The sequence below is a fragment of the Pempheris klunzingeri genome, chromosome 7, assembly GCF_042242105.1.
Source record: "Pempheris klunzingeri isolate RE-2024b chromosome 7, fPemKlu1.hap1, whole genome shotgun sequence".
NCBI lineage: Eukaryota > Metazoa > Chordata > Actinopteri > Acropomatiformes > Pempheridae > Pempheris > Pempheris klunzingeri.
The window spans coordinates 6,824,007-6,851,769 of NC_092018.1; the positions used below are offsets into that span (position 1 = coordinate 6,824,007).

The 27,763-nt window shown below is 42.1% G+C and overlaps 3 protein-coding genes across 5 annotated transcripts; 2 read left to right on the top strand and 1 right to left on the bottom strand.

Annotated features, from left to right (window-relative positions):
• Nucleotides 1–389: 389 nt before the first annotated feature.
• Nucleotides 390–10,102, top strand: LOC139203468 (mothers against decapentaplegic homolog 4). Its single transcript, XM_070833224.1, has 11 exons — nt 390–527; nt 1,983–2,376; nt 3,187–3,361; nt 3,656–3,910; nt 4,142–4,249; nt 4,360–4,410; nt 4,653–4,836; nt 5,309–5,477; nt 5,840–5,978; nt 6,841–7,123; nt 7,190–10,102. Exons 2-10 carry the CDS (start codon nt 2,137–2,139, stop codon nt 7,050–7,052), a joined length of 1,533 nt encoding a protein of 510 aa, XP_070689325.1. The 5' UTR covers nt 390–527; nt 1,983–2,136; the 3' UTR covers nt 7,053–7,123; nt 7,190–10,102.
• Nucleotides 10,103–14,288: 4,186 nt separating this feature from the next.
• LOC139203724 (RNA-binding protein MEX3B-like) lies at nt 14,289–21,095 on the bottom strand. 2 transcript variants are annotated; one of them, XM_070833573.1, is made up of 5 exons: nt 20,264–21,095; nt 18,857–19,095; nt 18,607–18,652; nt 15,612–16,396; nt 14,289–15,126 (listed from the first exon to the last, which is right to left on the bottom strand). In XM_070833573.1, the coding sequence occupies exons 1-5, from the start codon at nt 20,901–20,903 to the stop codon at nt 14,716–14,718; spliced, it is 2,121 nt and encodes a 706-aa protein (XP_070689674.1). In that variant the 5' UTR covers nt 20,904–21,095; the 3' UTR covers nt 14,289–14,715. The 2 variants fall into 2 exon arrangements, with proteins under 2 accessions (XP_070689674.1, XP_070689675.1); XM_070833574.1 differs by having other exon boundaries at nt 14,898–14,965.
• A 1,204-nt stretch (nt 21,096–22,299) lies between these two features.
• Nucleotides 22,300–26,757, top strand: tmed7 (transmembrane p24 trafficking protein 7). 2 transcript variants are annotated; one of them, XM_070833575.1, is made up of 4 exons: nt 22,300–22,317; nt 22,643–22,837; nt 23,768–24,013; nt 24,750–26,757. In XM_070833575.1, exons 2-4 carry the CDS (start codon nt 22,679–22,681, stop codon nt 24,984–24,986), a joined length of 642 nt encoding a protein of 213 aa, XP_070689676.1. In that variant the 5' UTR covers nt 22,300–22,317; nt 22,643–22,678; the 3' UTR covers nt 24,987–26,757. The 2 variants fall into 2 exon arrangements, with proteins under 2 accessions (XP_070689676.1, XP_070689677.1); XM_070833576.1 differs by having other exon boundaries at nt 22,301–22,317; nt 22,678–22,837.
• Nucleotides 26,758–27,763: the final 1,006 nt, after the last annotated feature.

Below are 27,763 nucleotides of genomic sequence, written 5' to 3' on the forward strand. Positions count from 1 at the left end.
GAATAAGAATACACTTCAAACACAAAGTAAAATATAAATATATAAAAGTATGACTAAAAAAAAGATGTATTAAAAATTATTATTACAAGCACGGTAACAGGGAATATGCTTAGTTATACTTGAACTTAGTGATAACAATGGCACAAGCATCGGCAGAAATAATTATAATATATAATTTAGTAGCTAGGAAAGTACAATTAGGATTTGACCTTTTAATAATAATAATCTGTGTGAACATTGTTTTGCGCATGCGCGCTATTGGAGGAACTGTTGTGAGAAGGGGGTGAAGTGGGTCGGAGCTTGACACGAAATCAGAGATTTTGAGTCTGACTTGATCCGCGTTCTCGTTTGGAGGATGTAAGCGCACAGCCCACGGACAAGGCCCCGTTTTCTCCACCGTGTTTTTGTAAACAGCTGATGAAATTAATGAGGATAACCCAGGAGGGACACAGGACCTGCACAGCCGCACCGCTGGCCCCGTCGGCTCGGTAACGTGGGCTGCTAGCTGCCACACCAGCTAACTCCAGGTAGCGTCAAGTACACCAGCTACTTACACAGCTTCACCTCGTTTGGCATTTTTTAACTGCACAGCGATCACCTACCGACCAGTGTTTAATACCACAGTTTTATGAAACTATTTCGTTGCCATCTATCAAACAAATTATTGCGCTGAACTGGCCATAATAAACAAACACGCCAGCTAACCTCATAGTAGCATGCTAGGTTAGCTAGTTTGCTATCAACAGTCATTGGTAGCTAGCAAAGCCGATGTCATTGGTGCGTTAATACACGTGATTATTTCCGGTCAGGCTCTTCAAGAATAAAATCATTCGTGATGAGTGATGCACATAGTAGCCCCGTCACCTGAAAGGGCAGTAAAATACCTTTTACAGTAAATATTAGTGGCCAGCAAATATGATTCAGACACATAATGTGAGTAATGTGTGACCCATATCTTAATAAAGCACCTGTTACAGGTGTTAGTGCGTCACAAGTTTATGAATTTACTTCCACAAATAAATACAATTACTTTAAAATGGAAGTAAGCATAATATCTCATGTCATTAATCATTATATTTTAACCCCAGCTCATTTTCTCTATTGTCCTGTTGTTTACAAATGTCATTGTATTCCATGTATAGTTTTCTACACTTTTTATACCTGTATGTATCAGTCAAATGTTGATGTTCAGCTTTGTTTGTCCTTGGTTTTTGTCGTGTGTCATTCTGGGTAAGTAGAATGAATAAATTATGCAGTTAATTCTGATTCTTCTTCTAGTAGAAGAGCACATCCTCCAAGTTGTCCTACACGTCTCGCCTTTATTTTGAAGACAGCGCGCTCACTTCCGGTTAGCGTGGTCTGTCTGCACTAACTTCACGCAGCCTCCCCGCAGCCAGAGTGGCGCCGCTAGCTGGGTAGCTAAGAAGAAACAACGAACACAACTATTTTAACTTCATTCTCACCACGGAGTGCACAGCCCCGGGGGTTTTAAACTCAAATGCAAATGTGCAAAATGCTGTTTGGTCCTGTCATTAGGTCGTGGTTGAGCTAGCATTAACATTATTCAGCTGATTTTGTTAAGTAGAGCGGTGTAGTTTGTGGTTTCGTGCCTTGTGCCAGCTGCCCAGACTCAAAACAGAAACATCGTGTGTTTTGGCTGCAAAGGCTGATCTGCCAGCCGGATTTTCTCAACAGTATAGTACAATAGTAGCATGGCAGTAACCGACAGCCTCCAGTCTGAATAAATTAGAAACTAAACAAAAGTAGAATACAGCCTCTTTTTTACAGTGGTCGGTTTATTTACATATTATACAACATCACTGAAATAAAATCTAATCTTTCAATTAGGATATCCGGTGTATTTACACTATTGGAAAGAATTCTCACCATAACAACATGAACATGAACAAAATGAGCATAAAGTTGAATCAGCACCTTCCTTAAATTTAATCAGAAACTTGCATGTTATGCTCTCCTTTCAGACCTTTCACCTTTCCTCCTGATGCTGAGAGGTTTGTGGTCGGAGAGTTTTATCAATCCCCTGGAAATCGTCTCTGTTCGGGCTTCCTGATTATGTGAAACTGTGTCAACGTCACACATACTCTTAAGAAAGTGCAGTCAGAGACAGGAGTCAGGATGTCCATCACCAACACACCCACCAGCAACGATGCCTGCCTGAGCATTGTGCACAGCCTGATGTGTCACAGGCAGGGCGGGGAGAGTGAGACGTTTGCCAAGCGGGCCATCGAGAGCCTGGTGAAAAAGCTGAAGGAGAAAAAAGACGAGCTTGACTCCCTCATCACAGCTATCACCACCAATGGGGCCCATCCCAGCAAGTGTGTGACCATCCAGAGAACACTTGATGGACGGCTGCAGGTAGGACGATACAGTTCATTTAATCCACATAGGTTCAAAAATATGACGGCGGTTTCTACTCTTAACGGTGGTATTGATTAGTTTTGACATGCTTGGGTAAATAACAGATCTGTTAGTGACTTCCACCTGCAGCAAACTATCCAGGCATCAGATTAAACTGCTTTGAATGAATGCATGAATTAAAACAAAGCCCACGACAAGCTGCTCAGCATATGCACTATGACTAGAAGTAATGACTATATTCAGTGTAGATTAATCTGTATATTTGTCAGAAAATGGTGAAGAATGCCATACATGATTTTCCAAAGCTCATTGTTGCTTGATTTGTCCGATTAACATCCCAAAACCCAAAGATATTCACTTCACTGTCATTTGTGGCAAAGACAAGCCTCAAGTATTCACATTTAAGAAGCTGGAATCACTAATTGTTGGCCATTTTGGTAGCGAAAGGACAGAAACAATTAGTTTTCTCAGTTGTCCTCTGGCACTCAACTTGAATCCAAAATGCGAGACAAGAAATTTGCCGATGTAAATGTTACAAGTTGTGATTATGAAATGGAGAATTCAATTAATTTAGCACAAAAATGAACAAGGTTAACTTGTGGAAAGTTAGCAAGCTGAAAAAAGGTGAGAATATTCAGGAAATTTCAGGAAAAATCAGTGTGTGTTTGTCCAGTCGGAACATGCTGTTCACCACAACAGTGGAAAACAAGCCACATTCCACTAATTGACTTAACACAGCGTGTGACGTCAGCCCTAAGGACAGAGGGTTTACAAATGAATCGACTGCTCTCCTGTGTTCACTCCCAGGTGGCTGGTCGAAAAGGGTTCCCTCATGTAATCTATGCCCGGCTGTGGCGGTGGCCTGACCTGCATAAGAATGAACTGAAGCACGTCAAATACTGCCAGTTTGCCTTTGACCTTAAGTGTGACAATGTGTGTGTCAACCCCTACCACTATGAGAGAGTGGTGTCTCCTGGCATAGGTGAGTAACAGGGACAGAGTTTCAGTTTGTGTTCTTAAAATCTGTTAAAATGTATGTGAGGTTCATTAAAACTCGTAGACGATAAACAGAACTACAGAGATTCTGTGTCAAAGTTTCAGTTCTGTGTTTGTTATAGTGCACTGAGGTGTATGAGACCAGCAGCTGCCTTCAGAGGATGACATTAATGTAAACACTGTTTTAGTAGTTCTAGATGCCATTGGTTGTAGACTTGAAACTTATCTAACCCACAGTCTGCACTTGCTCTACCTCTTCATCCTTTTCCCCGGTCCACAGACTTATCAGGACTGACGCTGACCAGTTCTGGACCCAGCTCAGCACTGATGGTTAAGGATGAGTACGACTTTGATGGGCCGCAGAGTCTGCCCTCCATCGAGGGAGGGCACTCCATCCAGACCATCCAGCACCCCCCATCCAGCAGCCGCCCGGCCCCCTCTGAATCATTTGGGACCCCGAACCTGCTCCCACCTGCTGAGGCCTCCACCTCTGCTGCAACGTCGTCCTTCCCTGCCATTGCTGCAGGATCAGGAAGTAAGATCCAGTGGTAAAATATTTCTGTGTGTGTGTGTGTGTACTTGCTTGCCAGGCTGTGTGTCCCTATGTCTGTGTGTGTATTGCACGCGCAGTGTGTGTCTCCATCGATGGTTGAAGACTTAAATGTCTCATTTTAAGTTTTCTGCTTCTGTTTTGACATTTATGAGTCCATATTCTTTTATCAGTCCACTTGTGGATCTCTGACTTTTGTCCTCCTTTTCGCCTCAGGTGCCAGCTCAACCTGGCCCAGGAACAGCAGCTTCACCCCCAACATACCCCACCACACCAACGGTCATCTACAGCACCACCCTCCTATGCCACATCCTACGCATTACTGTAAGTACTCACTGTTACTTCAGCTGTAACTAAATCCATGGATAAAGTCACATGCTTGAATTAATCTTTTGCAAAGTGGGTGATCTGCCGTTACTTTTTGTCTCTCTCAGGGCCGGTGCATAATGAGCTCGCCTTTCAGCCTCCCATATCCAATCATCCAGGTGAGAACACACAACCCACAAGTGCCAAAACCCTGGACAGAATCTGGTTAATGGTTTTAGCCATTTATCAGTTAAAAATATCACATTTTTAGTCATCAGGCAGAAATGTGGTGCTTGTTTTTTCGAAAAGAAAAGTCACAAAAGTTTCATATTGCCTTGATGAGGAGCAAGGGGGCAGAACTGCTGTTCATTTCCATTTATGATTTAAACTGAATCACGTCAGGCTCTCCCCTCTGTTTCAGCTCCCGACTACTGGTGCTCCATTGCTTACTTTGAGATGGACGTTCAAGTCGGGGAGACGTTTAAGGTGCCCTCTTCTTGCCCCATTGTGACAGTGGACGGCTACGTCGACCCCTCAGGAGGAGACAGGTTCTGTTTGGGCCAGTTAAGCAACGTACATCGCACTGAGGCTATTGAGAGGGCAAGGTAGGTGGGCCTGTTCCCCTGAGTGTGTATAGCGAAACGGTTAAAACCTGACTGCCAATGTGCTTTCTGAAGTAACACAGCATTTTAATGTCAGGAAATAATCATAGAGCTCTTTTTCTTACACTGGAACCAGGAACAAGCTCATATAAAAGCAACAAATAACACCTGACATCCTTGTCATTGTTGGTTTCTTTAGATGTGCAGTGACGCAGCTATAAATTTTATCTACAAACACGAGACGTGACAACTTCACCACATTATCAGTACTAACAGCACATCAGCTGAAAGCTCAAGTGAAAGAGGCACAAGTTGATCCAAGATAACAGTTCTAGGAATCACACACCCACACCGTCAGACAATGTGTTTAAGTCACAGTCAAAACCAAACTGGATTAATTTACAAAGTTCAAAGGTTGTTCATGTTCTCTCCCTGTTTCCTGTATTCCCTACGCTCCTCTTTCCTCTCTCCCCAGGCTTCACATTGGAAAAGGGGTCCAGCTGGAGTGTAAGGGCGAAGGAGATGTGTGGGTGCGATGCCTCAGTGACCACGCAGTGTTTGTTCAGAGTTACTACCTGGACAGAGAGGCCGGTCGAGCCCCTGGGGACGCTGTTCACAAAATCTACCCCAGCGCTTACATCAAGGTAGGCACATGGCTCACTGGGCTGTGAAAATGAGGACATCACTTAAGGTTGACATTTTATGAAATGTTCTTTTTCCTCTTTTGGAGTGAAAGCTGCAAACATCCTTTTCCATCCAGTCTCCCCTCTGGACACTCTGCCCTTTTATTGGCATTGGTTTCAGAGAGTAGTTGTGTGTATTTCACAAAAATGTTCCCCACACTGCCAGTTTCCCATCTTTTCCACTCGTGTAGAGTAATCCTCACGCAGCCCAGCTCTTACGGAGGTTCTCCCTGATTAGCAACCTGCGGTGGTTACATGTCTCCTGTGCGAGGGGCTAATTGCTGCTGAATGGACAGTGTTTAAAGTCTCTTCTCTCCCGACAGGTGTTCGATCTTCGTCAGTGTCACAGGCAGATGCAACAGCAGGCTGCTACGGCTCAAGCAGCAGCTGCAGCCCAAGCAGCCGCTGTGGCTGGAAATATACCTGGACCTGGATCAGTAGGAGGGATAGCTCCAGCTATTAGTAAGATACCGTTACCGCAAATACAGATGCACACTCGCACATAAAGAGAGTAGGGCGTAGAGGCGATGGTTTCAGCTGTCGGTAAGGCTCATGATGCAAGTCTGATGTCAGTTTTATTGCCAGTTAGCAGTGAGTTTGAGCTTTGCACTAATCTATGAGGAGCAGAGAAATGCTTAGATGGTTGGCACAATTTGCATTCTAATAAAACGTTACGTACACTCTGGTAAAACAAATGGGATATTATAGCACTACAAGATCATATTGAATTCCAATTGGATGATGAATATCTGCTATCTTGCTCTGGTGCTCTAAAAGTCAAGCTGATCTAGCGTTCGCCTCTGACTCGTCACTTTCACATAGACTGATGTTTTTGTTAGGGACAAGTGCTTGATAATTGGACTGCATCTATATTCATAATCAATTTAACTGCCAGGAATTTTCTTGATTCATCATTTATCATTTGGTCTTTTGAATATGTTTTAGATGTGCCCACCACATTTTCCTTGTGACCATCAGTTCATAACCCAAAGAAATACAGTTTACGGTCGTCATGGTCTAGGAAAAAACCAATTACTTACATTTGAGATACTGGAACCAGTGAATATATGCCTAAAAGTTGACTTGAACTATTAATAAAAAAATGCTGATTAATTTTCTATCGACAATCAACTTATTGTTTCAGCCCATGCTAACAAAAATCACTTGAAATCACCCTTAATTTGTTTTTTCAGTGTTTTGTTAATATAATTTACATGAATATTCCTTCAAGTTTTAATGAACAGCACACGTGGTGTGAAGTTCTTCACACATACACCGTTTCACACTGACCTGATAGCGACTCCCTCTCCTCCCGTCCTCTCAGGTCTGTCGGCAGCAGCCGGCATCGGGGTGGACGACCTCCGGAGGCTGTGTATTCTCAGGATGAGTTTTGTTAAGGGCTGGGGGCCTGACTACCCCCGCCAGAGCATCAAGGAGACCCCCTGCTGGATCGAGATCCACCTGCACAGAGCTCTGCAGTTACTGGACGAGGTTCTGCACACAATGCCTATAGCAGACCCACAACCTCTGGACTGAGATTTTGTTTTTTAACTGCAGCATCACACCGCAGCATGCAGTGGTGATGGAAAGTCTTCCTCTGTGAACTGGTGTGAGTGGAGAAGATGTGTTTGAGGAACCTCTGTGCACTGTGGCCCCAGCTTTAGCTTTTTAAGCAAGAGTGACACTAACTAAACTATGAGCCAAAGCCATATATTAAAGATATATTTCTATATATTTTTGATAGATGGCTTTGATTTGCGAGGACTGGAATGGTGAACTGTAGGACTAGAAAAAGACGTCACAGATAACTACAGTTATCAAGCACCACAACATGCACATAGATGACCTGCAGATCCCACGAAACTGGAATGTACGCCGACTACTCTGCGTCCCCGGAGTCCTCAACCACCAACTACTGACAGACGTTGGATTCACTGAACAATACAAGAGCATCTGAGTGCCGTTCAGCTGTGGGACGAGCCGCTGCACACACAGGCTCTCATATCCAGTGTCACCAGCGCTGCTGGTTTTCCGGCGTGTCAGTTTTCAACCTGTGACAGACCGCTTCACACCTGGGATAATGAGCGAGTTCGGTCAGGCTGAATAGAAAAGCAGCAGGACTCTTAGCGGCGAGGATCACGGCTCGACATCATGCTGATCACCGCCGCTGCTGATCCGCTCATATTAGACGCTCACAACCATGTGCGAATATCACATTAAAATAAAGCGACACGCACCACGCCTAAAGCCAACTCAACCTCTGAACTTAAACAAGCTCAAGTCCCTAGAGTCTTTTAGGTCGGGTATTATCAAACTATGGATTTGGACCTTAAAAACGGGCTGTGGGCCTGGTGGGTGTCCAATGACAAATCTTTTTTCCCTCCTCAGTCAAACAAGATAGTGGACTACAGGTAGAGCCATCGGTTGAGGTGTAGGACCAGACAACAATGCTCCTCACTACACGTCACGACTACGCTAATGCAGTTTTTTGAGGCTGTTGTAACATCATGACCTAAAAAGTTGAATTACCCATGATGCTGATACAATATACCTGTTTTTGCGGACACTGTGATGACAGGTTCATTTAAGTGATCATTCATGGGCCACCTCCAGTCTGTTTCAGGTATGGTTACTGTTTAGGGAAACGCCCTCTTTTATGCTGCCACATGGGATAAATCTCATTCGTCGTCTGTGAGCTGCCTGCCCTTCCTCACTTTAAAGTTGAGAGCAAAAAAAAAAAGAAAGCGGCTGCTTTTTGGTTCAGTGAGATGAAAGCAGAGCGCAGGCAGACAGTTGACTGTGGGCATCTGAGATTTAATCACAGTATAAGGAACAGGGTTTATCAATGTTTTGGCAAACCAAAGTACTAAATGCTCAAAAACGTACAGCATGATCATGAGAACGAAAGGTCCAGTCAGCTGCTGGACTTTGCCCCAGTTGCATTAATTTGGAGGTTTTCTTTTCTTTCTTTTTTTTTAATGGACTTTCAAAGTAATTATGTTTATTTGTATTCATTTCAGTTTTATTGATTTTTCTCTCCAAACATGCCCGACATTCTGTCCACTCTAGTTCAGAATTATTGTACTTAGATATCTTATGACTTGCAGCCCACTTATATACTACTTGATCCAGGTCTCTTGTGTATAGTTTACTGACAGATAAGAGAATTTAAGACAGTTTCCCAGCAATATTGATATATTTTCTTGGTTTTATTTTGTTACTTATATTAATTGATTTGTATTATATTTTTAGCACTTTACTGGTTTTTTTTCTTGTTTTTAACTTTACAACCCATATTTTGAGATGCTTGTCCTGCAATATGAATGAAGGGAGTGAACAGGTTGGCTTTTATTCTATGGAGAATTGTAAGCAGAGGCGACATTGTGATGCATTTGTATTGAAAACACATGTGACACTAAGACACCTTTTTAAAATCTGTCGTTGCCCTTTCACTCTATAGGCATTTAGACACATCCGTAGGGTTTCTTTTCTTTTTGGTTGTAGTTTTTTTTCCCCATTTTAATCCATGTAAATAACTTTATTTTTGAAGTGCATGTCAATGTTTGCATGAATTGTAATGACAAATAGACCCCCTTTTAACCCTACCTCCTTTTTAAACTAAGAATAGTTCACTTACACAGGGAAACTGGACTATCTGAGGAGAGTAGATGCCAGCACCTGCATCATACAGGTGTGTTGCTGGTATTAAAGGCACACAGAGGGAAGCTACACAGTCACAACTGATGTAAGCGATCCATTTTAATCCTATAAACTCAACATTTTAGCAGCCAAGCTCCTCAAGAATACCTAATTTTGTACAAATACATTAACTCCATCAGCTATTGGTGTGCCGCTTCTCTTTGAAGGTAACATGAGTTACAGGCATGTTCTCTCTCTGGCAAGTGCTGAAACAGGTGAAGGTTTGACGCACAGAAATAATTTGATATCAACGTGCATCCCCTCCTCTCCTCTGTCCCACGCTGCATATGATGCATTCTGTTTTTAAAGGCATTTGTTATTGATCACACACATTGATCAATAGTACAAAGTTCATTTATTCACAAGCATCTGTTCGTGCTTGTTGTTTTTCACATCAAAATGCCATTCGGTGTTTTCTTTCTGGTCACCAAGATTCAAGATTTAGTTGAAAATTGGGGTCTTTTCATCACAGGAAATTATCCACTTTGCTATCCAGTTTTTTTGGCCTGTTCCATCTTTGATCGTTTCACCATAATTTGAATAGCATTGTTTGAAAAACGTTTGTCCTAGATCAGGGATTAAAAGAGTCAAACTTAAGGATTTATTACATAATTATGCATCCAATTGATCGAATGGCAGGAAACGGGATATTTTCTGATTGTATGTTACTGAAAGATGCTGAATTCCATCTGGAGAAATAATCTGTTATATTCTGCTGTGCTTTAAGGTGGACAGATGTTTTTATATTACTTGCAGTCATTATAGAAGCCTAAAGACACAGCTCAGATGAGTTGATGTTGACTACTATGATACAGATTGCAGATATAAATTTGACCTGTATTTCTTATGTGAGAGTCTGTAATTAAACTTTGCTTGATATTCTCTAAGTGGTGACCTGTTTATTTTCTCAAGAGGTAAACGTGGTTACAAGGATGAAAGTACAGGAGCTCAGTGTACCAGCAGACCCTTTGACATGTCATAGCAGGAAAACCACAGGTGTATTTAATAACGCCAAACATGGCTGCATTCCACGTAGGGGACCTCCTGGTATTGTGCCCGCTGGCTCACTGGAATACTTAATTGTACCTCCTGCTATTACATGTCAAAACATGTTCCTATAGACCTTTTACACAGCGTGATAAAGATGTAAGGCATCTTGCCTTGGCAAATACAGCAGGAGCAACACTAAGGTGGAGTAGAGCCATTATTAGCTCTTTTACTTCAGGTGACAGGTCTGCTGTGAGAAAGGCAGATTGCGGACGTGAATTACAGTAACTTTTTCATTAAGCCTGAGCTGAAGCCTAATCAACCACAACTGAAAACACGTGTGTGGGTGAACAGATGACTGACTTTTCAGATCAGTCACAGCCGTGCACCGAGCTCTGCTGCAGGATCATGCCCCAGTTTGTCTGAATGACAGCTGCAGACATCAAACATGTCTGAAGGAGTTGCAGCAGTTTCCTTCAAGTCAACCTAACCCCACACACTGCATGTGGCGTGTACTGATAACCCTCACCTGCCACATTTTGTGCAAACATCAAGTCATGCTGTCAAATTGGCATTTAAAATCCTGCCTCTGAGCTGATGGAAACCCGAGGCGCCAACGTCCAGAGTTTAAAATTCTCGTTTCCCCAACTACACACACTTTACCCATGCTCCTCTGTGCCTGTGATGTATAAATGTAAATATCAATCATTTGAGAGAGGCAATTACATGTATAATCACTACATGGTGAGTGCTGCACTTTGAATCATTCTTTTCACCTGCAAACTTTCACCCAGTAACTCTGCCAATTAAAAAAGTACTCTTTGGTTACAGAGATGTTATCTTGAGTCAGGAAGTATGACCTCAGAACAACAATCAGAAACAGGCCAGTTTCACAAAGGTGAAAATGGTGGCAGTATCACATTCGGTCCGACGGGACTCTCACGTGCATGGGTCCCAAGTATTGTGTTGGTTTTTTATTTCATGAGTTAAAATGTGAAAGAGGGAGAGGAAATTATCATGTGTAAATTTGGTGAAATGTACCCATGGTAACTCAAAAAAGCAGCAAACAAACATTAAAACACCATAACGATAGGAATCACAGTAATACGGCGTGGCTTTAAATGAAACTGTCTTTATTAAGTAACTTTAATATCAGAAAAATAAAACTCTTAAATTCTCTTTACAGCAAATATATAATATCAGTGCTTTGGCCGCAATAACTTAAAAGGCCGTTATAAAATATAGTCTGCTTTTAAACTCCTGACTCAATTTGAAGAATTTATATGCCATAAGACTCCCCCTACATATACATAAAAGTGTAGTAAAATTAGCAAATACTTTGAACTGTTGATACAGCTTAACAATATATGTATTTATATAGATAATCTAAGATACATTTTACAGTATACCGTTTGTAATTTGGTGGCGTACAGACATGACAGGCAGCTTGAATCCTTGGCCTTTTTACAGTTGCAGTGTGACTTTTACATTGGCGGTACATTATGAAGACATGCTCGTGATGCACAGTCCATTTTCCACTAGGTTAAACAGCAGCTATCAATACTATTATCATCAATACTGTAAACTAATAACTAGACTACAAGCAGATAGCACTGACACCCTCCTGCAACATTTCTGGGTTTCCAACTCTTCATTCATTTAATCACTCGGAGAAAAGGAAACAAACAAAAAAACAAAAAAAAAGGAAAAAAAATTAAAAATCTTATTGTAAACATTTTAATATAGATATATTTATGTATATATATGAAATGTAACAAAATAAAAACAAGTTCTGTATATTTATCAGTCATTGACAGTAATATTATAATACATACACAAAAATGTCAATAGATTCATGTCAATAATCTGAGGGCCGACAGTGTATTGCATTCCCTCAGAGAGAAACGGAGCAAAGAGATCGACCCTTGGTACAGCTGAGGGAAGTAAAGTAAAAAGGACGGAGAGAAGACCAGAGGGGGCAGAAGCAGATGGGTTTTTTGCACTTTTGGGACTCTGTTGGTTCCATATCCTCCAGAAAGCCACGAAAGAGACGGTATTAGGAAACAGCTAAGCGATAACTCCCAAATACTGTTTACAGCTGGAATGCAAACAGGGACTGCGGTCCAGTGTCCACACAGTAAAACAGCATTGACCTTTAATAGTGTCGGCACAGTCCGAGATGAAATCATTCCAGCTGCTTCCCCTTCCAAATGTCCGTCCACTCATTCAATCCTGTAACACAAAGTCTAGAGACACTGGTGTTTAAAGCTAAGGTTTAAGATGATTTCCACCAATTTGTACCTTTTCACTTTTCAGGTGGAGGAACGGGCAGATGCACATGTTGAAGGGAAAGACAAAAAAAAATCTGAATGTGTGGAATCCCAACCACACAATAGTGTGAAATACTTGGGAACGGCTGTGCTTAGTGGGGCAAGGGAGCAGATGAAGCGGGACAAGCAAAGTGTACCATTGAAACATCTCATCAATGCATTAAAGCAGGTAATGAAGGCGAACCCCAACTGACATGTAGTAGGAAATAAAATGCAGAAGGGATACGTCCGTCTACAAGTTTATGCTCAAGATTGAGCTTTGTAATTAAAACCAGAGGAATTTAACTTATCAAGTGCTTCCTCGAGGAGTTAACATACTGAGATGATTTTTGCATAGGCCTTGTACACAAAACATGGGATTAAACAAAAATAGAGTCGTGGGTGGCCTTTGTCTCAATTTTGCATCCCCATGGAATTATTTTGCAGTCGGCTTCCCAACAAGGACACAAAACGGCTGTGATGAGACAGCCACAGGTTGGAGCAGTTCAGGATACCAGTAAGGGTGTACAGTACGGGGATTTGTTCCAGGTTACAGCTGTCTTCATAGTAGTTTCAGAGAATATCCGCTCGTTTGGCTCTCAGGTGAGGTTTAACTATTCATTAACCTTATATGTATATCATCTACTTAAGTTTCTGCAGTACAGGAGGAGGAGGAATGTTACCAAAGGTACAAGCTGTGCATATCTTCCTGGCTAAAAACCAGCACTTGGTTTCCCAAACAAGGATGTAATAAAGATATAAACAAAAAAGGCAAAAAAAACAAAAAAACAATGAAAATAGAACAACAAACAGGAGTCATGGGATACCAATAAATGGGAGTGTTTGGAGCAAAAAAGATAAATCAATAGGTGGAAAATACTTGAGAAAGACTCAACAAAATAGGAAGCAAAAAATACCATCCCTGTCATAACCTTTGTTCCACCAAGATCATTTAGGAACTTGAACGAATACATTAAGTCAGATTCTGTTCTTGCGAGCTAAAATCTGGATTTGTAGATAGTGTTGTCAGTTAATTACAGGCTTTACAAAAAGGCCACGTGTTTGTTTTAAGACAGAGCAACACTGTGTGTCCGCTGAAGCAGTTTGTTTCTTTTTGTTTACTCAGAACGGAATCAGGCACAAGTTTACCGTAAACAGGTTTTTTAAAGTAGAAATGGAAGCAACGTGGCAATACTGAAGTGGTGCAACATCCTGGTACTTTGCAAGGAGTTACCCACTTGTTGGTTCTGGTCTGGGAAAGAAAGACACCTGCAGCAACAAGTCATGTGACATCTTTGCAGTTGTGGGTTTGACCCACTTGTGTAAAACCCCTACTTGGGTGTGTTCGCATGTGTATCAATATGCCGTTATCAGCGATGCTCAAAAATTCTGATTTACGATCTTGAGCATTTCAACGTCATATCCTGTTTTAAGTAGCAAAGATACACTGTTAGCCTGATAATATTTATGCAAATTATCTAGGATAGAGTCGCATTTGTCAAGATAATGTAGCATGTGTACATTATATCCAGTTTACTACAGTAGGCATTCAAATTCTGTGGGACAAATTATATGTAAACATACTCATCTCTTCTTTTTCCCCTCAAAGTTTCCTGCCATGAGCACAACATTTGAGAGGCAAAGGGGCTGGGCCATATTTCAGCATAAAAACAACTGTAGCAGCAAAAAAAGGGTTAAAAAATGGATAAAACTTGTGAGATGTCGACAAAAAAAAAAAAACCCTGGCCCAAAAGCCAACATCACGCATCGAATAGAATTCAAAGTACATTAAAACAAGTTAAGAAAAATATATGTAGGCAGAAACTACATGTTGTAGGGAAAATAAAATGTAAATCAAAAGTCATGATGAGCAAAAAAAATTTATATATTTATATATCCCACCCCACCCAATGCTACACAGAGGGTTTCCAACCCCCCCTTCGATCAATCGAGGAAGAAGACTTCACAAAAGCAGGCACATGAACGGGCTGAACACCCTAACCCATGCCCTAAATACAGATCATTCCTTATTTACCTACTCTTCCTCACCTTTGTCAACCAAACACCAGCTTGGACAAAACCGGGGTGAGGACAAACCTAGACACTGATTTGGGATCAGTTTTGTAATTTCCCCTCACGTATCATGAGTTGGAAGTGTTGGGGAGGCTGATCCCTTGTCAGCCATCAAGGTAAATGGATTAAAATCACATGTTGCGGAGCTGAATGGCCTGTGTGACCGGGGACAGGCACACGGGGCAAACGGCATCTGGACCCTGGCAAATGTGGGTGGCACAATCGAGACAGAAGAGGTTATGGCCGCAGGGAACCAAGGCAGCGATCACCTGGTTATCCATACAGTGGATACACATCTCCTGTCCTCTCCCTGCTGATAAGAGCCCCGATCGATAGGAGAGGGAGGATTCAGGAGGGGAGGAAGAGGAGGCGGTGCTTTCACTGGAAGTGGAGAAGGCAGAGCTGTAAGAGGGGAACCTATGGGCATCGAGGGTCCCAGCTGAGCCGAAAGGCCCTCGATGAACACGCTGGGCCTGAGGGTGCTCCAAGGCTTCTGTCCCCGAGAAGGTTGGAGAGAGCCGGGGAGTCCCAGGCTGACTAGTCTGGACAAGTTGATGACAAAAGTCATTAGATGATTATCGTAAAAAATATAGCATCTTAAAAATGCCCGTCTAAGTCTCAAAACTACGGTTTCATAAATTTCCTAATTAGTGTAATTGTCCATTGATGCATTTCCTGGGCCGGGAAAAAGTTAGCTGTACACACAAATGACAACTGCCATGAACAAAACATTTTTGTTAAAACTGAAATGTGTTGAGCACCACCCGCAACCTGATCTGTGCATGCATCCAGGAAGAAGTTTACATCACCATGAATATCAATTTTCCACTTATATCACTAATCACAACAGTAAAGTTTGACATAGAAGCACATGCCAATGGGTAGATTCTGGGATTACATATTTAAACTAAACAGTTTGTGTATCCATACCTGTACAGTACACTGCTCACACTTAAATTGTTTTAACTGTGGGATGATTATAGTACATGAGGCTCTAAGTTGTATGCTCCCACTGACTTTCACATACCTGAGACTGACGAGCATCGAAGGCCTGGAGGGTTTGGTGGTCCACAAAGGAGCTCCAGACTTGTGGCTGTGTAGCAGGGTGCGGGGCTTGGGCAGTGGAGATAGTTAATGGGTCAAATCCAGTGGAGGAGCTTCCACCTCCCAGGCTGACAAGCTCCTCAGACCCCACGGGAAGAAGACTGTCGCCAAACCAAAAACTTGTACTGGCGCCGTTACTGTTGTTGTTGTTAGCATTGGCATTAAAAGCACAGGTTGGGCTGAAATCTGCCATCCGGTTACCATTGCTGTTGCCGTAGAAAGAATCAGCTGAACTGGAGCCACTGCCCAATGAACTGGAGCTATCGTTGCGGTAGGTGGAAGACATCCTGACACCACTGTTAATATTGCTATTGATTCGCTGAGTACCATTGACGCCCATTGGCAGCAGCCCACCACCACCACCAGCAGCAGCAGCAGCAGCAGCAGCACCACCACCACCACCACCGCCACCACCACTCGGTGATGATGCACCTGCATGAAGCCAGCCAGCCTCCCCCATCCCAACCGATGCTGCAGAATTCTCAAAGCTGACGTCTGTCCCGTTAAACTGAAAGTCATTGTTGTCAACACCAGGAGCCTCAATGCCTCCGCAGGTTCCTGTGCGGAGGGCGATGTGGGCCTCTATCTCATCCCTCGCTCGGTCCACGTTCTCTGGCATCCCAGTGACCTCAAACACTGGCTCCTTGTCACGACTTGGTGTCACAATGTAGGTGTGGGTCTGTTGCTGAATACGTTTGATGGTTGCCCCTGAAAGATATGACCAGACCAAGACCCTTGTACTTTAAAAAGAAAAGTAAGTTAAACACTAAATTTAAATCACTGCTCTGGTCACACGGCTACATGAATGTCAAGAGTGCAACAAGAGTATTGACAGTGCTAAATACATTAGCTGGAGAAAATCTAAAAAGAAACATGAGCAGATCTGTATTCTTAATTGTTGCTCATCAACTACAGCTTAATAAGATTGTGTCTAATTGACAAATTGGCCCAAGCAGGGCAATACTTAAGACCGCTCAGTCAAATGATAAGAATTGTATATTTTCAGAGCACACGTTTCCTCCAACATTAAAACTGGAGGACACGCAGTGCAATAATTATAGCAGTGAACTGCAGGCTGTCCTGGTGACTCAGCTCGCTAGAGCGCATACCACCAAACCACAAGACCGTGAGTTTCAGTCTAGTGTAGGAACATTTTCAAACGTCAACACTATATATTGGACAGGGTCCATTCAGCTTTTTAAAATTAAAATTCAAGCAACTTTTTAGCAATGTCAAGGTACCTTAACCAAAATTTCAAGATTTCAGATTTTCAAATGCAACTGTGACAAATAAAGCTTACAGAATTCCTTTATACCCACAGCAAACAATGTACGTTGTCACTTTGTTTATTTCACAACATCATGAAGAAGTACTTCACGACCCACAATCCTTAAGTGCATCAGTGACATCTCTGATTGATGCAATGTTTACCGCACCCCTGAAAATCATGTCAGCTAGTGAGACTGCTTTATAAATAACTACTAACATACCTAGCTGACTACTTATCCTACGCAACTCTGACAAAACCCAGATATTCACCTTTATTAAAAAACGCTATTACCTTATATCTGATCCACCAGTTCTTCGCCGATACACTTTTGTGGATTCGGTGGAACCAGCACCGATGACACCCAAGCTGTGATTGCAGTCAGGAACGAAGCGCTGTACCATGTCGGTGACAACACTATATGCTATACTATTCACTATATGAAGCACTATATCCACAAATACACCACAAAATTACAACATTATTATTTCCAATATGAACACTATAATGATGATAAAGAATGAAGAAGTGTGCTAAACCATCGTTAGGTTGGAAGCCGGTGGGAAGGTATCATTCGCAGCGGTTTATGGGATGAGCGGGTCTTTCAGTCTTTCTGTCAATAATAATTATGTAAACAGTCTTGTACCTTTGACTTGGATGTTCCTAACTATACGACGATGGTTGGGCATATTGAATAAATAAGTTCATCTGTTTCAACAAACTTCCTTCTATCGTGTCATGTGTTGCATTGTACTGTGCACACTGGTTTGGCTTTGCAGCTGTTGTGATCCCATGGCAAGATGCTCTCTTGTTTCAAATTTGTTGTCATTTTGACGTGTTACCTCTCGAGCCAAATGCCACATGGTTGAGAACTTCTGCAGTGAAAATTTACAAATCAACCCCAGGGCTTTCTGACACTAAGGTGGTAATGTCAACAGGGCAAGGGCTTCAGGACTCTGAGAGCAAAACCTTCTGGAGTGGAGCTCTGCATATCAAAACTCTCTCAGAAGTTGTAAGCTACCAAAAAAGTACATTAGGTAATCCAACAGACAATTAACTAATTAAATCTAACTATAAAAAGGAAGGAGAGTGTGTGACTTGGCGGGTGTATGGCTAGGGAATCATGTAAATGAAGTGTCGACTGTGAAGTTGTCTGGATGTGAAATGTTAAAGATATTATGAAAAGAAAATGTTTAAAAGAAAACTCCAATACGGCGACCACAAATAACCCCTTCTCCAAGATGGCAGCCTTTCTACCGCAGATGTGTGTGCATGAACACGCATGTCCTGCGACAGCGGTGCGAGCAGCAATAACGGACAGTGCACTAGTTTCTCTTTGAATGCTCTGAAAGAAACACAAGCCTGTTACGTATAAACGATTTACTCTGCTTGATGAACCAGACTTGGCCGACACCTTCAGAAGTCTGAGGAAGTGAGACTTGTTCTGCCGTCATAAAACGCATCATTTCTCTATAAATCACGATGTGGCACACACCTGTCTGTCCCCAAGTTTGCTATTATTGTAGAAACTCATTGTTTCTCCACTCAAACATTAACTGGTGAAATCTTATGAACTCTCTTTACAACACGAGGCCCAGCGACTGGAGCAAACAACACTTATGTGTCACACAGGGTGAATTAATAAACTCACCTTTGGGACCAACGACCAGCCCTACAACACGATATGGTACCCGCACCTGTAGGGTTGAAATGACACAAGGTAGCTATAAACACTGAAAATAAAGAGAGCCTCCTTTACAAAACAAATGTACTTGCACAGTAACATACACAACACTTAGTTGTTAGAGCAACAGCACTTGAAGTGATTCACTGCATAAGAATATCTATTTTAAGATCTTTAACGCTGAACGACACCGACTCCTAATCACACTCTTGCTGACCTGAATGGTCGTCTGTCCAGGTAGAGAGGGGGTCCCTGGACCGGTTGCAGCAGACAAAGGGCCGGGCTTGTTTCGAGAGGCTCTGATGAGGGAGAAGTGTTCTGCTGCGGAGAGGATCTCCCTCTTTGCCATGGCCACATCTTCTTTTCTCCCCGTCACAACAAAAACAGGCTGCTCTCCCCTCACTGGCGTCTTAATATAAGTGTTGGTCTTGGCTCGAAGCGCCTTAATCTTACAGCCTGTCACAGAAGCAGGTTAAGAAGAGACAAGGAAAAATGAGGGTAAGTTGGATTGTTTCTGATTCAGTTTTAAAAAATGTACCACATTTAATGTTAATGTTAAACTTTAATACTAGTTGAGCGAGTAAAGGATAACGACTCGCACACACTTTAAGTTTGTACTCATTTAAGCCATCTAAAAGTTACATAGCTTATACATTAAATATTCCCTTCAGCTGCGGTTGAGAGTCCAACATCATTACCAGAGCCATTTCCTGTTGTTGTCAACACTGCAGTATGTGCACCCTCCCCCAACTGATCTCAAATAGGACATAATAACACTCTCCCAGCCCTACCATTGAGCCACGCAAAGTTTATGTAAAAGACCAGATAGAAGGCGTTGGACATCCAAGTAAAGCCAGTCGTGCTTGGCGGAACCTCAGATCTCTTGGTTATGTCACAGAGCTGACTATAATGTGCAGCTGATGTGGCAGAGCAATGGTGACCAAACACACGGCTCTGCATGCTCTCCTCCGAGACAAAGCCAAGCCCGGTTTAGCACGACATGGCACGGCTTGAGGACAGGCTCACTGTCAGCGAAGCACAGACAAAACACCCATAATACAGACGAGGTGTCGATGCGAGAGCCCACAGACGGACCTGCTGGTTTATAAAACTTGTGATGTAAACTTTTGTGGAGGGTGTTGGGCGACGGTGGTGTTGACCCAGATAAGTGCTAAGCTAACAGTTAGCTTAGCTGATTTCAAGCTAACCTTAGCCAACTGTTGTAGCTGAAGATTCAAAATGACAGTTTGGCTTTATTACAGATTATTTTTTCATGTTAAAACTATTTAGAACTATGCAGACGTTCTATAACAATGTGTGATCTGTAAAATGATGACTAGCGTTGATTTAGTAAAATAGCGCGTACTCGTTAGTGGTAATGTAGCTGACAACAAGTTATCAGTTAACGCTAGCTGACGTTAGCCTAACTTCTCATAATAAACTACAATTAAGATACACGTTTTATTTACTTATTTACTTTGTCGTAATCATTTCAGGTTTTTAATTCCCATTTCGCTGACTTCAACGTAGCTGCTGTTGAACTGTCTTCCCACCAAGTTTGTCCTAACTTAAGGTTAGCCTGACGAATCCGACCAAACCCCCCCGAAACACAGTAACGACTCACCCTGCCTGCCCACGATCTCCGCGACGTGCTCGGAGCTCGGCACCGCCACACACTCGGTCGTGTTGACACTCTTTCGCCGAGCCAAGAGCGCCGGCTCGGCCTCGTAGCCCGACTCCCCATACACGCCGAGCGGTAGCATCGCCATGCTGCCAGCCGGCGGTAGGGCGCTGCCGCCGACCCCGGTCTCATCCCGCTCGTCTCCGTTGTACAACAAGACCGTCTCGACGTGCGGCGGCTCCATCCCGGACGGCATCACGGAGCCACCCGGCCCCGCTGGGAGGTGTTGGTGACGGTGGGCCTGAACTAGCAACGAGCTACCGGTGCAGCCCGAGGAGTCGGTGGCGGCTACAGCTTCTGGCTCTTCGTCTTCGGGCGCCGCCGTCATGTTCACCTCATCTCCCGAGGGCGGCCGGTGCAGGGGCTTCAAGTCTAGGACCGTACCGAGGAGGTTGAAATGGGAAACCGGGGTGAGCTGGTGGCTGTGGTGGTGAAAGGAGAGACTCTCATCTGCTTGTTCGGGGGTTTGGCTCTGGGTGCCGTGGTGCTCCTCAAGGCCCATACCGGCGAAAGCGTGCACTAGCGGCGGCGGGACCTCGGACTCTCCCTCGTCGGCCTCCAGCAAAGACGTGCTACTGGGCATGGTGCAAAACTAATATAATATCCTCCTTAAACGGCAATCGGTACGAAAAATCAATCAAACTTGGTTTTGGCTTACAAAATAATAAAAAGCGACCAGCGCCTGTGGGTTGAAATGTGTGGCTTTTGTTTTGTCTCTCCAGCCCTCCGTGCACTGTAATCTCTCACTGCCAGTTCACGCGAGAGTTTGTCTTGGGTCAGACGTGTGTTCACAAATATCGAGAGTGCGCACTCAGCGCGCATCATGCACGGGTGGGGTTTTCAGGAGGATAATCTATTATCATTTATTAATACATCTACGGGTGCCCTGCTGCCATTTGTTACACACTCAGGAGGAATAGATCAAGTGATGTGAGTGATCAGATGAAAAGAACATGAAACATGAAAAGAACAAGAGCATAGACAGTAGCCTATACAATAAGCAGCAGCAGTCAAAAAAACAATGTGTGTCTGACTCCATACCAATTGCCATGGCTGTATGCTCAGGCCGTAAGAAGTGTTTCTCTAGATGTTGGTGTGAAGGCAACTGAGTTTGACCACAACGCTACAGGACAAAACATTCCCCAACTTACTTTTAAGGACAAAGCGACCCTGATATACACACAGAGATAGTCCATTCCTACAAATAATTGGTTGTCTTACTGGAGAACTGCAAAAGTCTGACAACACAGGGGAGGATAAGATAACATAGTACTTTCTGTTAAATTATTGTACAGCAGTTGCAGAACACAAAGTACGAAAGGATGGACATTCAACAAGTCTGTGGTGGCAACAACCAGTTTTCAGCAAGATCAGTGGCTCACATGCAAACACAAAGAAGCAGGAGACAGCAGGCTTGAACCTGGGGTGTTTGCAGGACTGAGGAGATGAGAGAGATAAAAATATGAGTGTCATAGATAGCACAACCTGTATACCTGATGGATAAGCGGTATGGATAATGGATGGATGGATTGATATTCATATTTTGTTTCCCTGTGTTTTGTTCTCATGCATTTGTATAGATGCAATAAGTCTTAGAAAATGTTGTTATACCTGGAGGCTGCATTAATGTCATAATTGATTATGATTCTGGTCTCCTTCTACAGCCACAACTGAAATTATTTGACATTTTTGTATTTGTACATTTTTTTGATTCAATAAATTTACGGTATGACTTGAAATGCCAAACACAACTTTACAGTATTGTATCTGGCCTCAGTTTGATATGCATCAGCCACGTTGTAGTGATGATGAAGAAGGAAGAGAAGCTTCCCATGTATGTGGACGTGACCCACGTGATCTCAATGGCGTCTCCTCTTCTTCTTTTCTGACCAATAAGAGCGCGGTTAGGGGGCGGGCTTTCACAGGTGACAGCCAATGAGGTGTCACGCTTGTGATACGTTACTTAGCACTACTCGCATCCGGGTGAGCGTTTTAAGGTGAGTAGCTAATTCTTGACTGAAACAAAATAATGAATTAAGAAGTGTTAATGTTTGAATTGACTTTAAGTTCAATGACTAGAGTGAGCTCCACAACAGACGAATATACAAGCCATGAGAAAATGTCACAGATTCTAAGTGGCTTTCCGCTGTAAAATATAAAGGCCAGCCAGTTAGCTAGCTAGTTAGCTTTAAGCTAACAAGTAGTCGTTAATATCAGTGTCCGGGTTTGCTTTGTCACCGTTTTTGTCTTTGTTTTCTTGTCAACCTCGGTGTTAATGTTAGTTTGATGTCTGCTAATGTTTATGTCAACCGGTCCGCTCAGGTTTTTCACTTTGAAGCTTGGCTCTCGGTCTTCAGGATGTACGGATCCTTTCGGGTGCTGTTGCAGGTGCTGTGGGCCCAGCTTCTCTGTGGGTGGGTGCTGGGCTCCGAGCTCACTTTTGAGCTGCCAGACAACGCCAAGCAGTGTTTCTACGAGGACATCATCATCGGTACCAAGTGTACACTGGAGTTTCAGGTGCGTAGGTCTTCTTTAGTCCCAAACCTCAGCCCTCCAGCCCTTTTAAGCGTCCTGAATGGATGTTGAATAGATAGTTCTATTGAAGGCAAAATCAGATTTGAAAGATTAACACCACAGGGCTAGAAACTGTTTTGTATCAGCAGTGGTCTGGCTCATGAGTACATGGTAAGCTTTCTCAAATAAACTCAAAAATAAACTTTCCCTTACACACAGGAGGTTCTTGTCTGTCTTTTCCCCATTGTGTTCTTTACTGAAGCCTGGATGCTCAAGCAGATTAATTTTGTCCACACAAGCAAAATTTGTATCTCATTGGCTACCATCATCTAAACCTGAATATTGCACGAGTAAGCAGATTTATGTATATTTTGTTCTGTCTTTGTTATTCTGTTTAAGATATCCTGCTGTCTTTACACCAGTGATCCAACAGTGGTTCTAAATGTTCCTTGTTCTTTTCTGTAACAAGCTAAACTTACGAAACTGTAATTTCGAGGCAACTATTAAAACCAATAATAAAACCGTAATAAACTGCCCTCAGAGATAGCGGTATTTAACCTTAAGCTTTTATTAAATTTGTCCTTATTGAAATTAGATAGTAGTAGACCCCCCAAAGCTGCTGTGTTGCTTCTTTCCAGTGGCTACATGATAATTCATTATTAAATGTATTATTTATAGTCTTCCATTCATTGTGTTGTGATTATTGTCTTTCATAGTTCCCATGCCTAAATGTGACTAAAATCTGTCACAGTTTGGGATATTTTTTGAGAATTATAAGATTCAACATTTGACTGATTTGGACGTGATGTCATGAGTTTTGTCCATATTGTTCATCCTTGTACAACTCGACACAATCCATAGTGGCCTGGCAGGAAAATATTGTGTCGCCATGTTACCAAAATGATGGTCGTCCTTGTCTTTATGTTTTGCCAGGTGGTGACCGGTGGCCATTACGATGTGGACTGTCGTTTGGAGGACCCAGATGGCACTACACTCTACAAGGAGATGAAGAAGCAATATGACAGCTTTACCTTCACTGCAGCCAAGAATGGCACCTACAAGTTCTGCTTCAGTAATGAGTTCTCCACCTTCACACACAAGACGGTTTACTTTGACTTCCAGGTCGGCGATGACCCTCCACTCTTCCCCAATGAGAACAGAGTCACTGCTCTCACCCAGGTGAGCTGCACGTGTGAGAATGCATAAAATCATATGCATTTGCATGTTTGTGTGTGAAGAAGCCATTTCTTTCAGGTTATCATAATTTTAAGACTGTACACAACAAGCAGTTGAATACAGGATTTTTGTTTTGTTTACTGACGCAATGTTTATTTTATTTTATCTGATTAATAAACTACAGGCTAATTTTTCCAGACAGCAATGTGTGTAACACGATACGATACAGTTTTCCACGTCTCTCACTTTACTGTTGGTGTCATTGCATCTGTTATGGTTTGGATGTTTCACCCAATTTCAACTCAAAAAGAGGGTTTGACCTGCCATATGACTGGAACATCTGTCTGGGTGTGCTCAGTTCTTCTTTCTTTTATTTAGCGCCCACATTTGTCATAATCAATAATGTTTTTTGTTCCTATATTTCTGCAGTCTTTCTCTTTAACTACAACACCCATTTCAACTACTTACGCCAGCAAATTTAATATTTTATAGTCACAAACTAGTTGGGCACCTCATTCCAAATCCTTCATGGTTGTGAGGTCAAAAATGATTAGATTTATATCTCTTCATTTTACAACTGGAAGGATGTTTTAATGTTGAATTTTTTTGCTCCTTAAGTTCCCTCTAGTTTGTGGATCAAAGTTAAAAGTATCTTCGTAGTCATTTGTCTTTTTTTCAACTTCCAGCCATAATATCTTATCTGGGTCTTGGCTTCTTTTTTTTTTCTAACCATTTCCAGATGGAATCAGCCTGCGTTTCCATCCATGAGGCCCTGAAGTCAGTCATCGACTACCAGACACACTTCCGCCTCCGTGAGGCCCAGGGACGTAGTCGGGCGGAGGACCTCAACACCCGTGTTGCGTTCTGGTCCATCGGAGAAGCCATCATCCTTCTGGTGGTCAGCATCAGTCAGGTGGTCCTGCTGAGAAGCTTCTTCTCTGATAAGAAGACCACTACAACACGCGTTGGATCGTAACAGTCTCTGAACCCTGGGATCTGATTCATCGCTTTCTTTATTTGTATGTGGGCTCGTGTGCATAGAGTGGATTAGAATATCGGTGCTCATTGGAAATTGGGTCATATCAAACTGCCAGGTCGTACAATCTGACATTTCATCCTCATGCAGCACTGCTATTCTCACAAACTTTATGCATGTGAGTCTTGGTCAAAAAGGTGTGTTGAGGGGTAAAAGTGAAAACCAGAAGAAAGGCTTGCTTGTGGTGCTTGTAACTATCTGTACTGGAGTCAGTTCAAGCAGCTGATCATATAGTTAAAGAAACCCTTAAATACTTTAGGTATTGGAAATGATTTCTAAATCTGTTCTTATTTTATTTGTGTCCTTTTTCTTCCCTCATTATTTCATACCCTCTCTCCCTGATCTGTTCATTTTTTCAGCCCAAACTGTGCACTGAAATGACCAAGGGAGTGGATGTTGTGACTAAATGTGCTCGTAATGTACAGGGAGAATTTCTTTCCTTATGTGCAGAGCATTGGGTCTCTAAAACCACTCTGGCAAGACAAAGAGTGTATCACCACAAACGTAACATTTGATTATGAAAAAAACTGTTGCAATTGTTGTTCTGTTATTAAAACTCACTGTATTAAGTGAGAAAGACTAGATATTGTGTTTGCTTTTGTCAGCTTTGACATTTTAGATGAGTTATTAGATGGGAGTATGCTGTACAGAGTAAGACATCCTTTGAATCTAATATTAGCTTGAAACAGTTGATATTAAGGTTGAAGGATTGGACTGAGAGATGCAGATGAGTGACTGCAGCCAATTTAAATAGATAAAATGAAAGTCAGTTTTTGCGTTTTAGATCCCATTTGCTCCATTAGACATTGTAGGTAAAGTCAGGTTTCAGTTGGACCACATCTAAGTAAATTAGTTCCTACAAATGTCCAGTAAAGGCTTCTTCAGTTCATCTATGTGACTCAGTGTGAGTGGGAGAAATAGCTAATATTATTCTTGTTTTGAAAATAACACATTTTGTGTGTTATGTGGCAAAGCCAGCAATTGTAAGTGCATCAACTTGTTATAAAAACTTTGTCTTTCACTGACTCCCTTGCAACGTTATATCTATTTCTGCCTTTGAAGTTTGAAGTGTAACAACTTATTTATCCTGTGGGCTGAAATTGTCCTCCTGGTTTTATACAGCGCTACAGTAAAATTCATGTTTTGCAAAATACTGTTTGAATATACAGGGTTCGTACAAAGTCTTGAATGTTTGTGAAATGCTTGATTTTTAACATTTTTGTTTTCAAGGTTTGGAAAAGTGCTTGATTTTCACCATACTCTGGTTTTCCCACTACACAATCACTCATGTAAACCATAGAAAGAACTGAATAATCCTGGTCAAATTTAATATGAACAGCTGTTAAAATAAAGTGGTAATATACAGTGATTGCTGTGGGTATAAAGAGAAGACTGTATTTTTCACAATTTGCCGTTGTACTGTCGAGATGTGATGGTAACAACTTTGAGAGAATTGAGTTTGTTTTAGTTGAGGTACCTCGAAATGCTTGAAAAGTGCATGAATTTTACTCTTAAAAAGCTGTACGAACCCTGAATATAACACAATTCCTGTACCTTTGAGTTGTAGTTGTCATTTGATTTCCCCCCCCCCCTTCTGACTGATGACTTCTCAGTTCATTTTCTAAAGGAACAGGAAAGAATATTTAAACATCTCATAAGTCTCTATTCAAAATGATCGGTTCTAGCCTTGTCCACTATACCTCTTCAGTTTTTCATCACCTATCAATTAGCAATACTGAAAGATAAATACTAAACATGAAAACATGAACTATGTGTAGTAGTTGCAGGCTTCCACCTGGCCAGGAATCATTAATAGTAAAAAAAAAAAAAAAAAGAAATCTAGCAACTACTATAGCTCTTGGACACAGGTGTGGCTGAAACATGAAATACCAGACAAGAATGACTTAAGGTCATATTTGATGTTTTCGTAGATTTGCACAGCACATGATGTGATGTGATGATGAATGAGATCAGATCATTTCCTGGAAAAGCTAGAAGACCTCACTGTTTTAATGTGAGAAGTTTGTCACAAGGATAACTCCTATATTTATGGCAAAGACACTTTCATGCAACCCCAAAACAACTACCCACTTTAAACATATCCTTTGGTCTTGTTTAATTGAGAACTGATTTCTAGAGACATGTTAAACAACTAAAAGATTTATTATTATAATTATTATTATTATTGACACTAATTGGTTCTGGCTTGCCTTCCTTTTTTATGCTTTCCCTTCTCACCATATGTTTAGTTTTGGTAAGTGGTGCAGCATTGTCATTACACTTTGTTGCTCTTTGGGTCATCTTTTGGACTCAGATTGAGCTCTGAGGCATTCTGGGAGCTTGTTAAGTTATTGGGGGTGGCTCAATAAACTTTCTTTTAAACTTTCGGGGTATGCTTTTATGCAATCATCAATTATAAACACTCGGTTTTCAGTGAGATGAAGTTTCTGGATACTTCCTGTGGTCATGCTCCTTTCATCCTGTAGGGAGTGATATAATCAAAGCCATAGCTGTCAGCTTTTGCATACAAAATATTTCAAAGAATTTCTTGATTCTGCAGATACACGGTATTTATTTTAAGCTTAACGTTGTTTTCCCTTTCCACGGTAGACATTTCTTTTGAAATTCCCAGGTACAGCAATCTCTTTGTTGTATTATGTCGCGGTTACGTCACAGGCTAGCAGCTCTGTGATTGGTCGGTCACACGTCAATCATGT

Excerpts from the sequence above, each read along its gene's own strand:
- LOC139203724 (XM_070833573.1), bottom strand. The coding sequence starts at position 20,903 with ATGCCCAGTAGCACGTCTTTGCTGGAGGCCGACGAGGGAGAGTCCGAG. Across the intron at positions 16,397-18,606 it reads GCTGGTCGTTGGTCCCAAAG|GGGCAACCATCAAACGTATT; the intron begins GTGAGTTTATTA and ends CATATCTTTCAG. Across the intron at positions 15,127-15,611 it reads TCGATGCTCGTCAGTCTCAG|ACTAGTCAGCCTGGGACTCC; the intron begins GTATGTGAAAGT and ends CAACTTGTCCAG.
- tmed7 (XM_070833575.1), top strand. The coding sequence starts at position 22,679 with ATGTACGGATCCTTTCGGGTGCTGTTGCAGGTGCTGTGGGCCCAGCTT. Across the intron at positions 22,838-23,767 it reads AGTGTACACTGGAGTTTCAG|GTGGTGACCGGTGGCCATTA; the intron begins GTGCGTAGGTCT and ends ATGTTTTGCCAG. Across the intron at positions 24,014-24,749 it reads GAGTCACTGCTCTCACCCAG|ATGGAATCAGCCTGCGTTTC; the intron begins GTGAGCTGCACG and ends AACCATTTCCAG.
- LOC139203468 (XM_070833224.1), top strand. The coding sequence starts at position 2,137 with ATGTCCATCACCAACACACCCACCAGCAACGATGCCTGCCTGAGCATT. Across the intron at positions 2,377-3,186 it reads CACTTGATGGACGGCTGCAG|GTGGCTGGTCGAAAAGGGTT; the intron begins GTAGGACGATAC and ends GTTCACTCCCAG. Across the intron at positions 4,837-5,308 it reads GAGGCTATTGAGAGGGCAAG|GCTTCACATTGGAAAAGGGG; the intron begins GTAGGTGGGCCT and ends CTCTCTCCCCAG.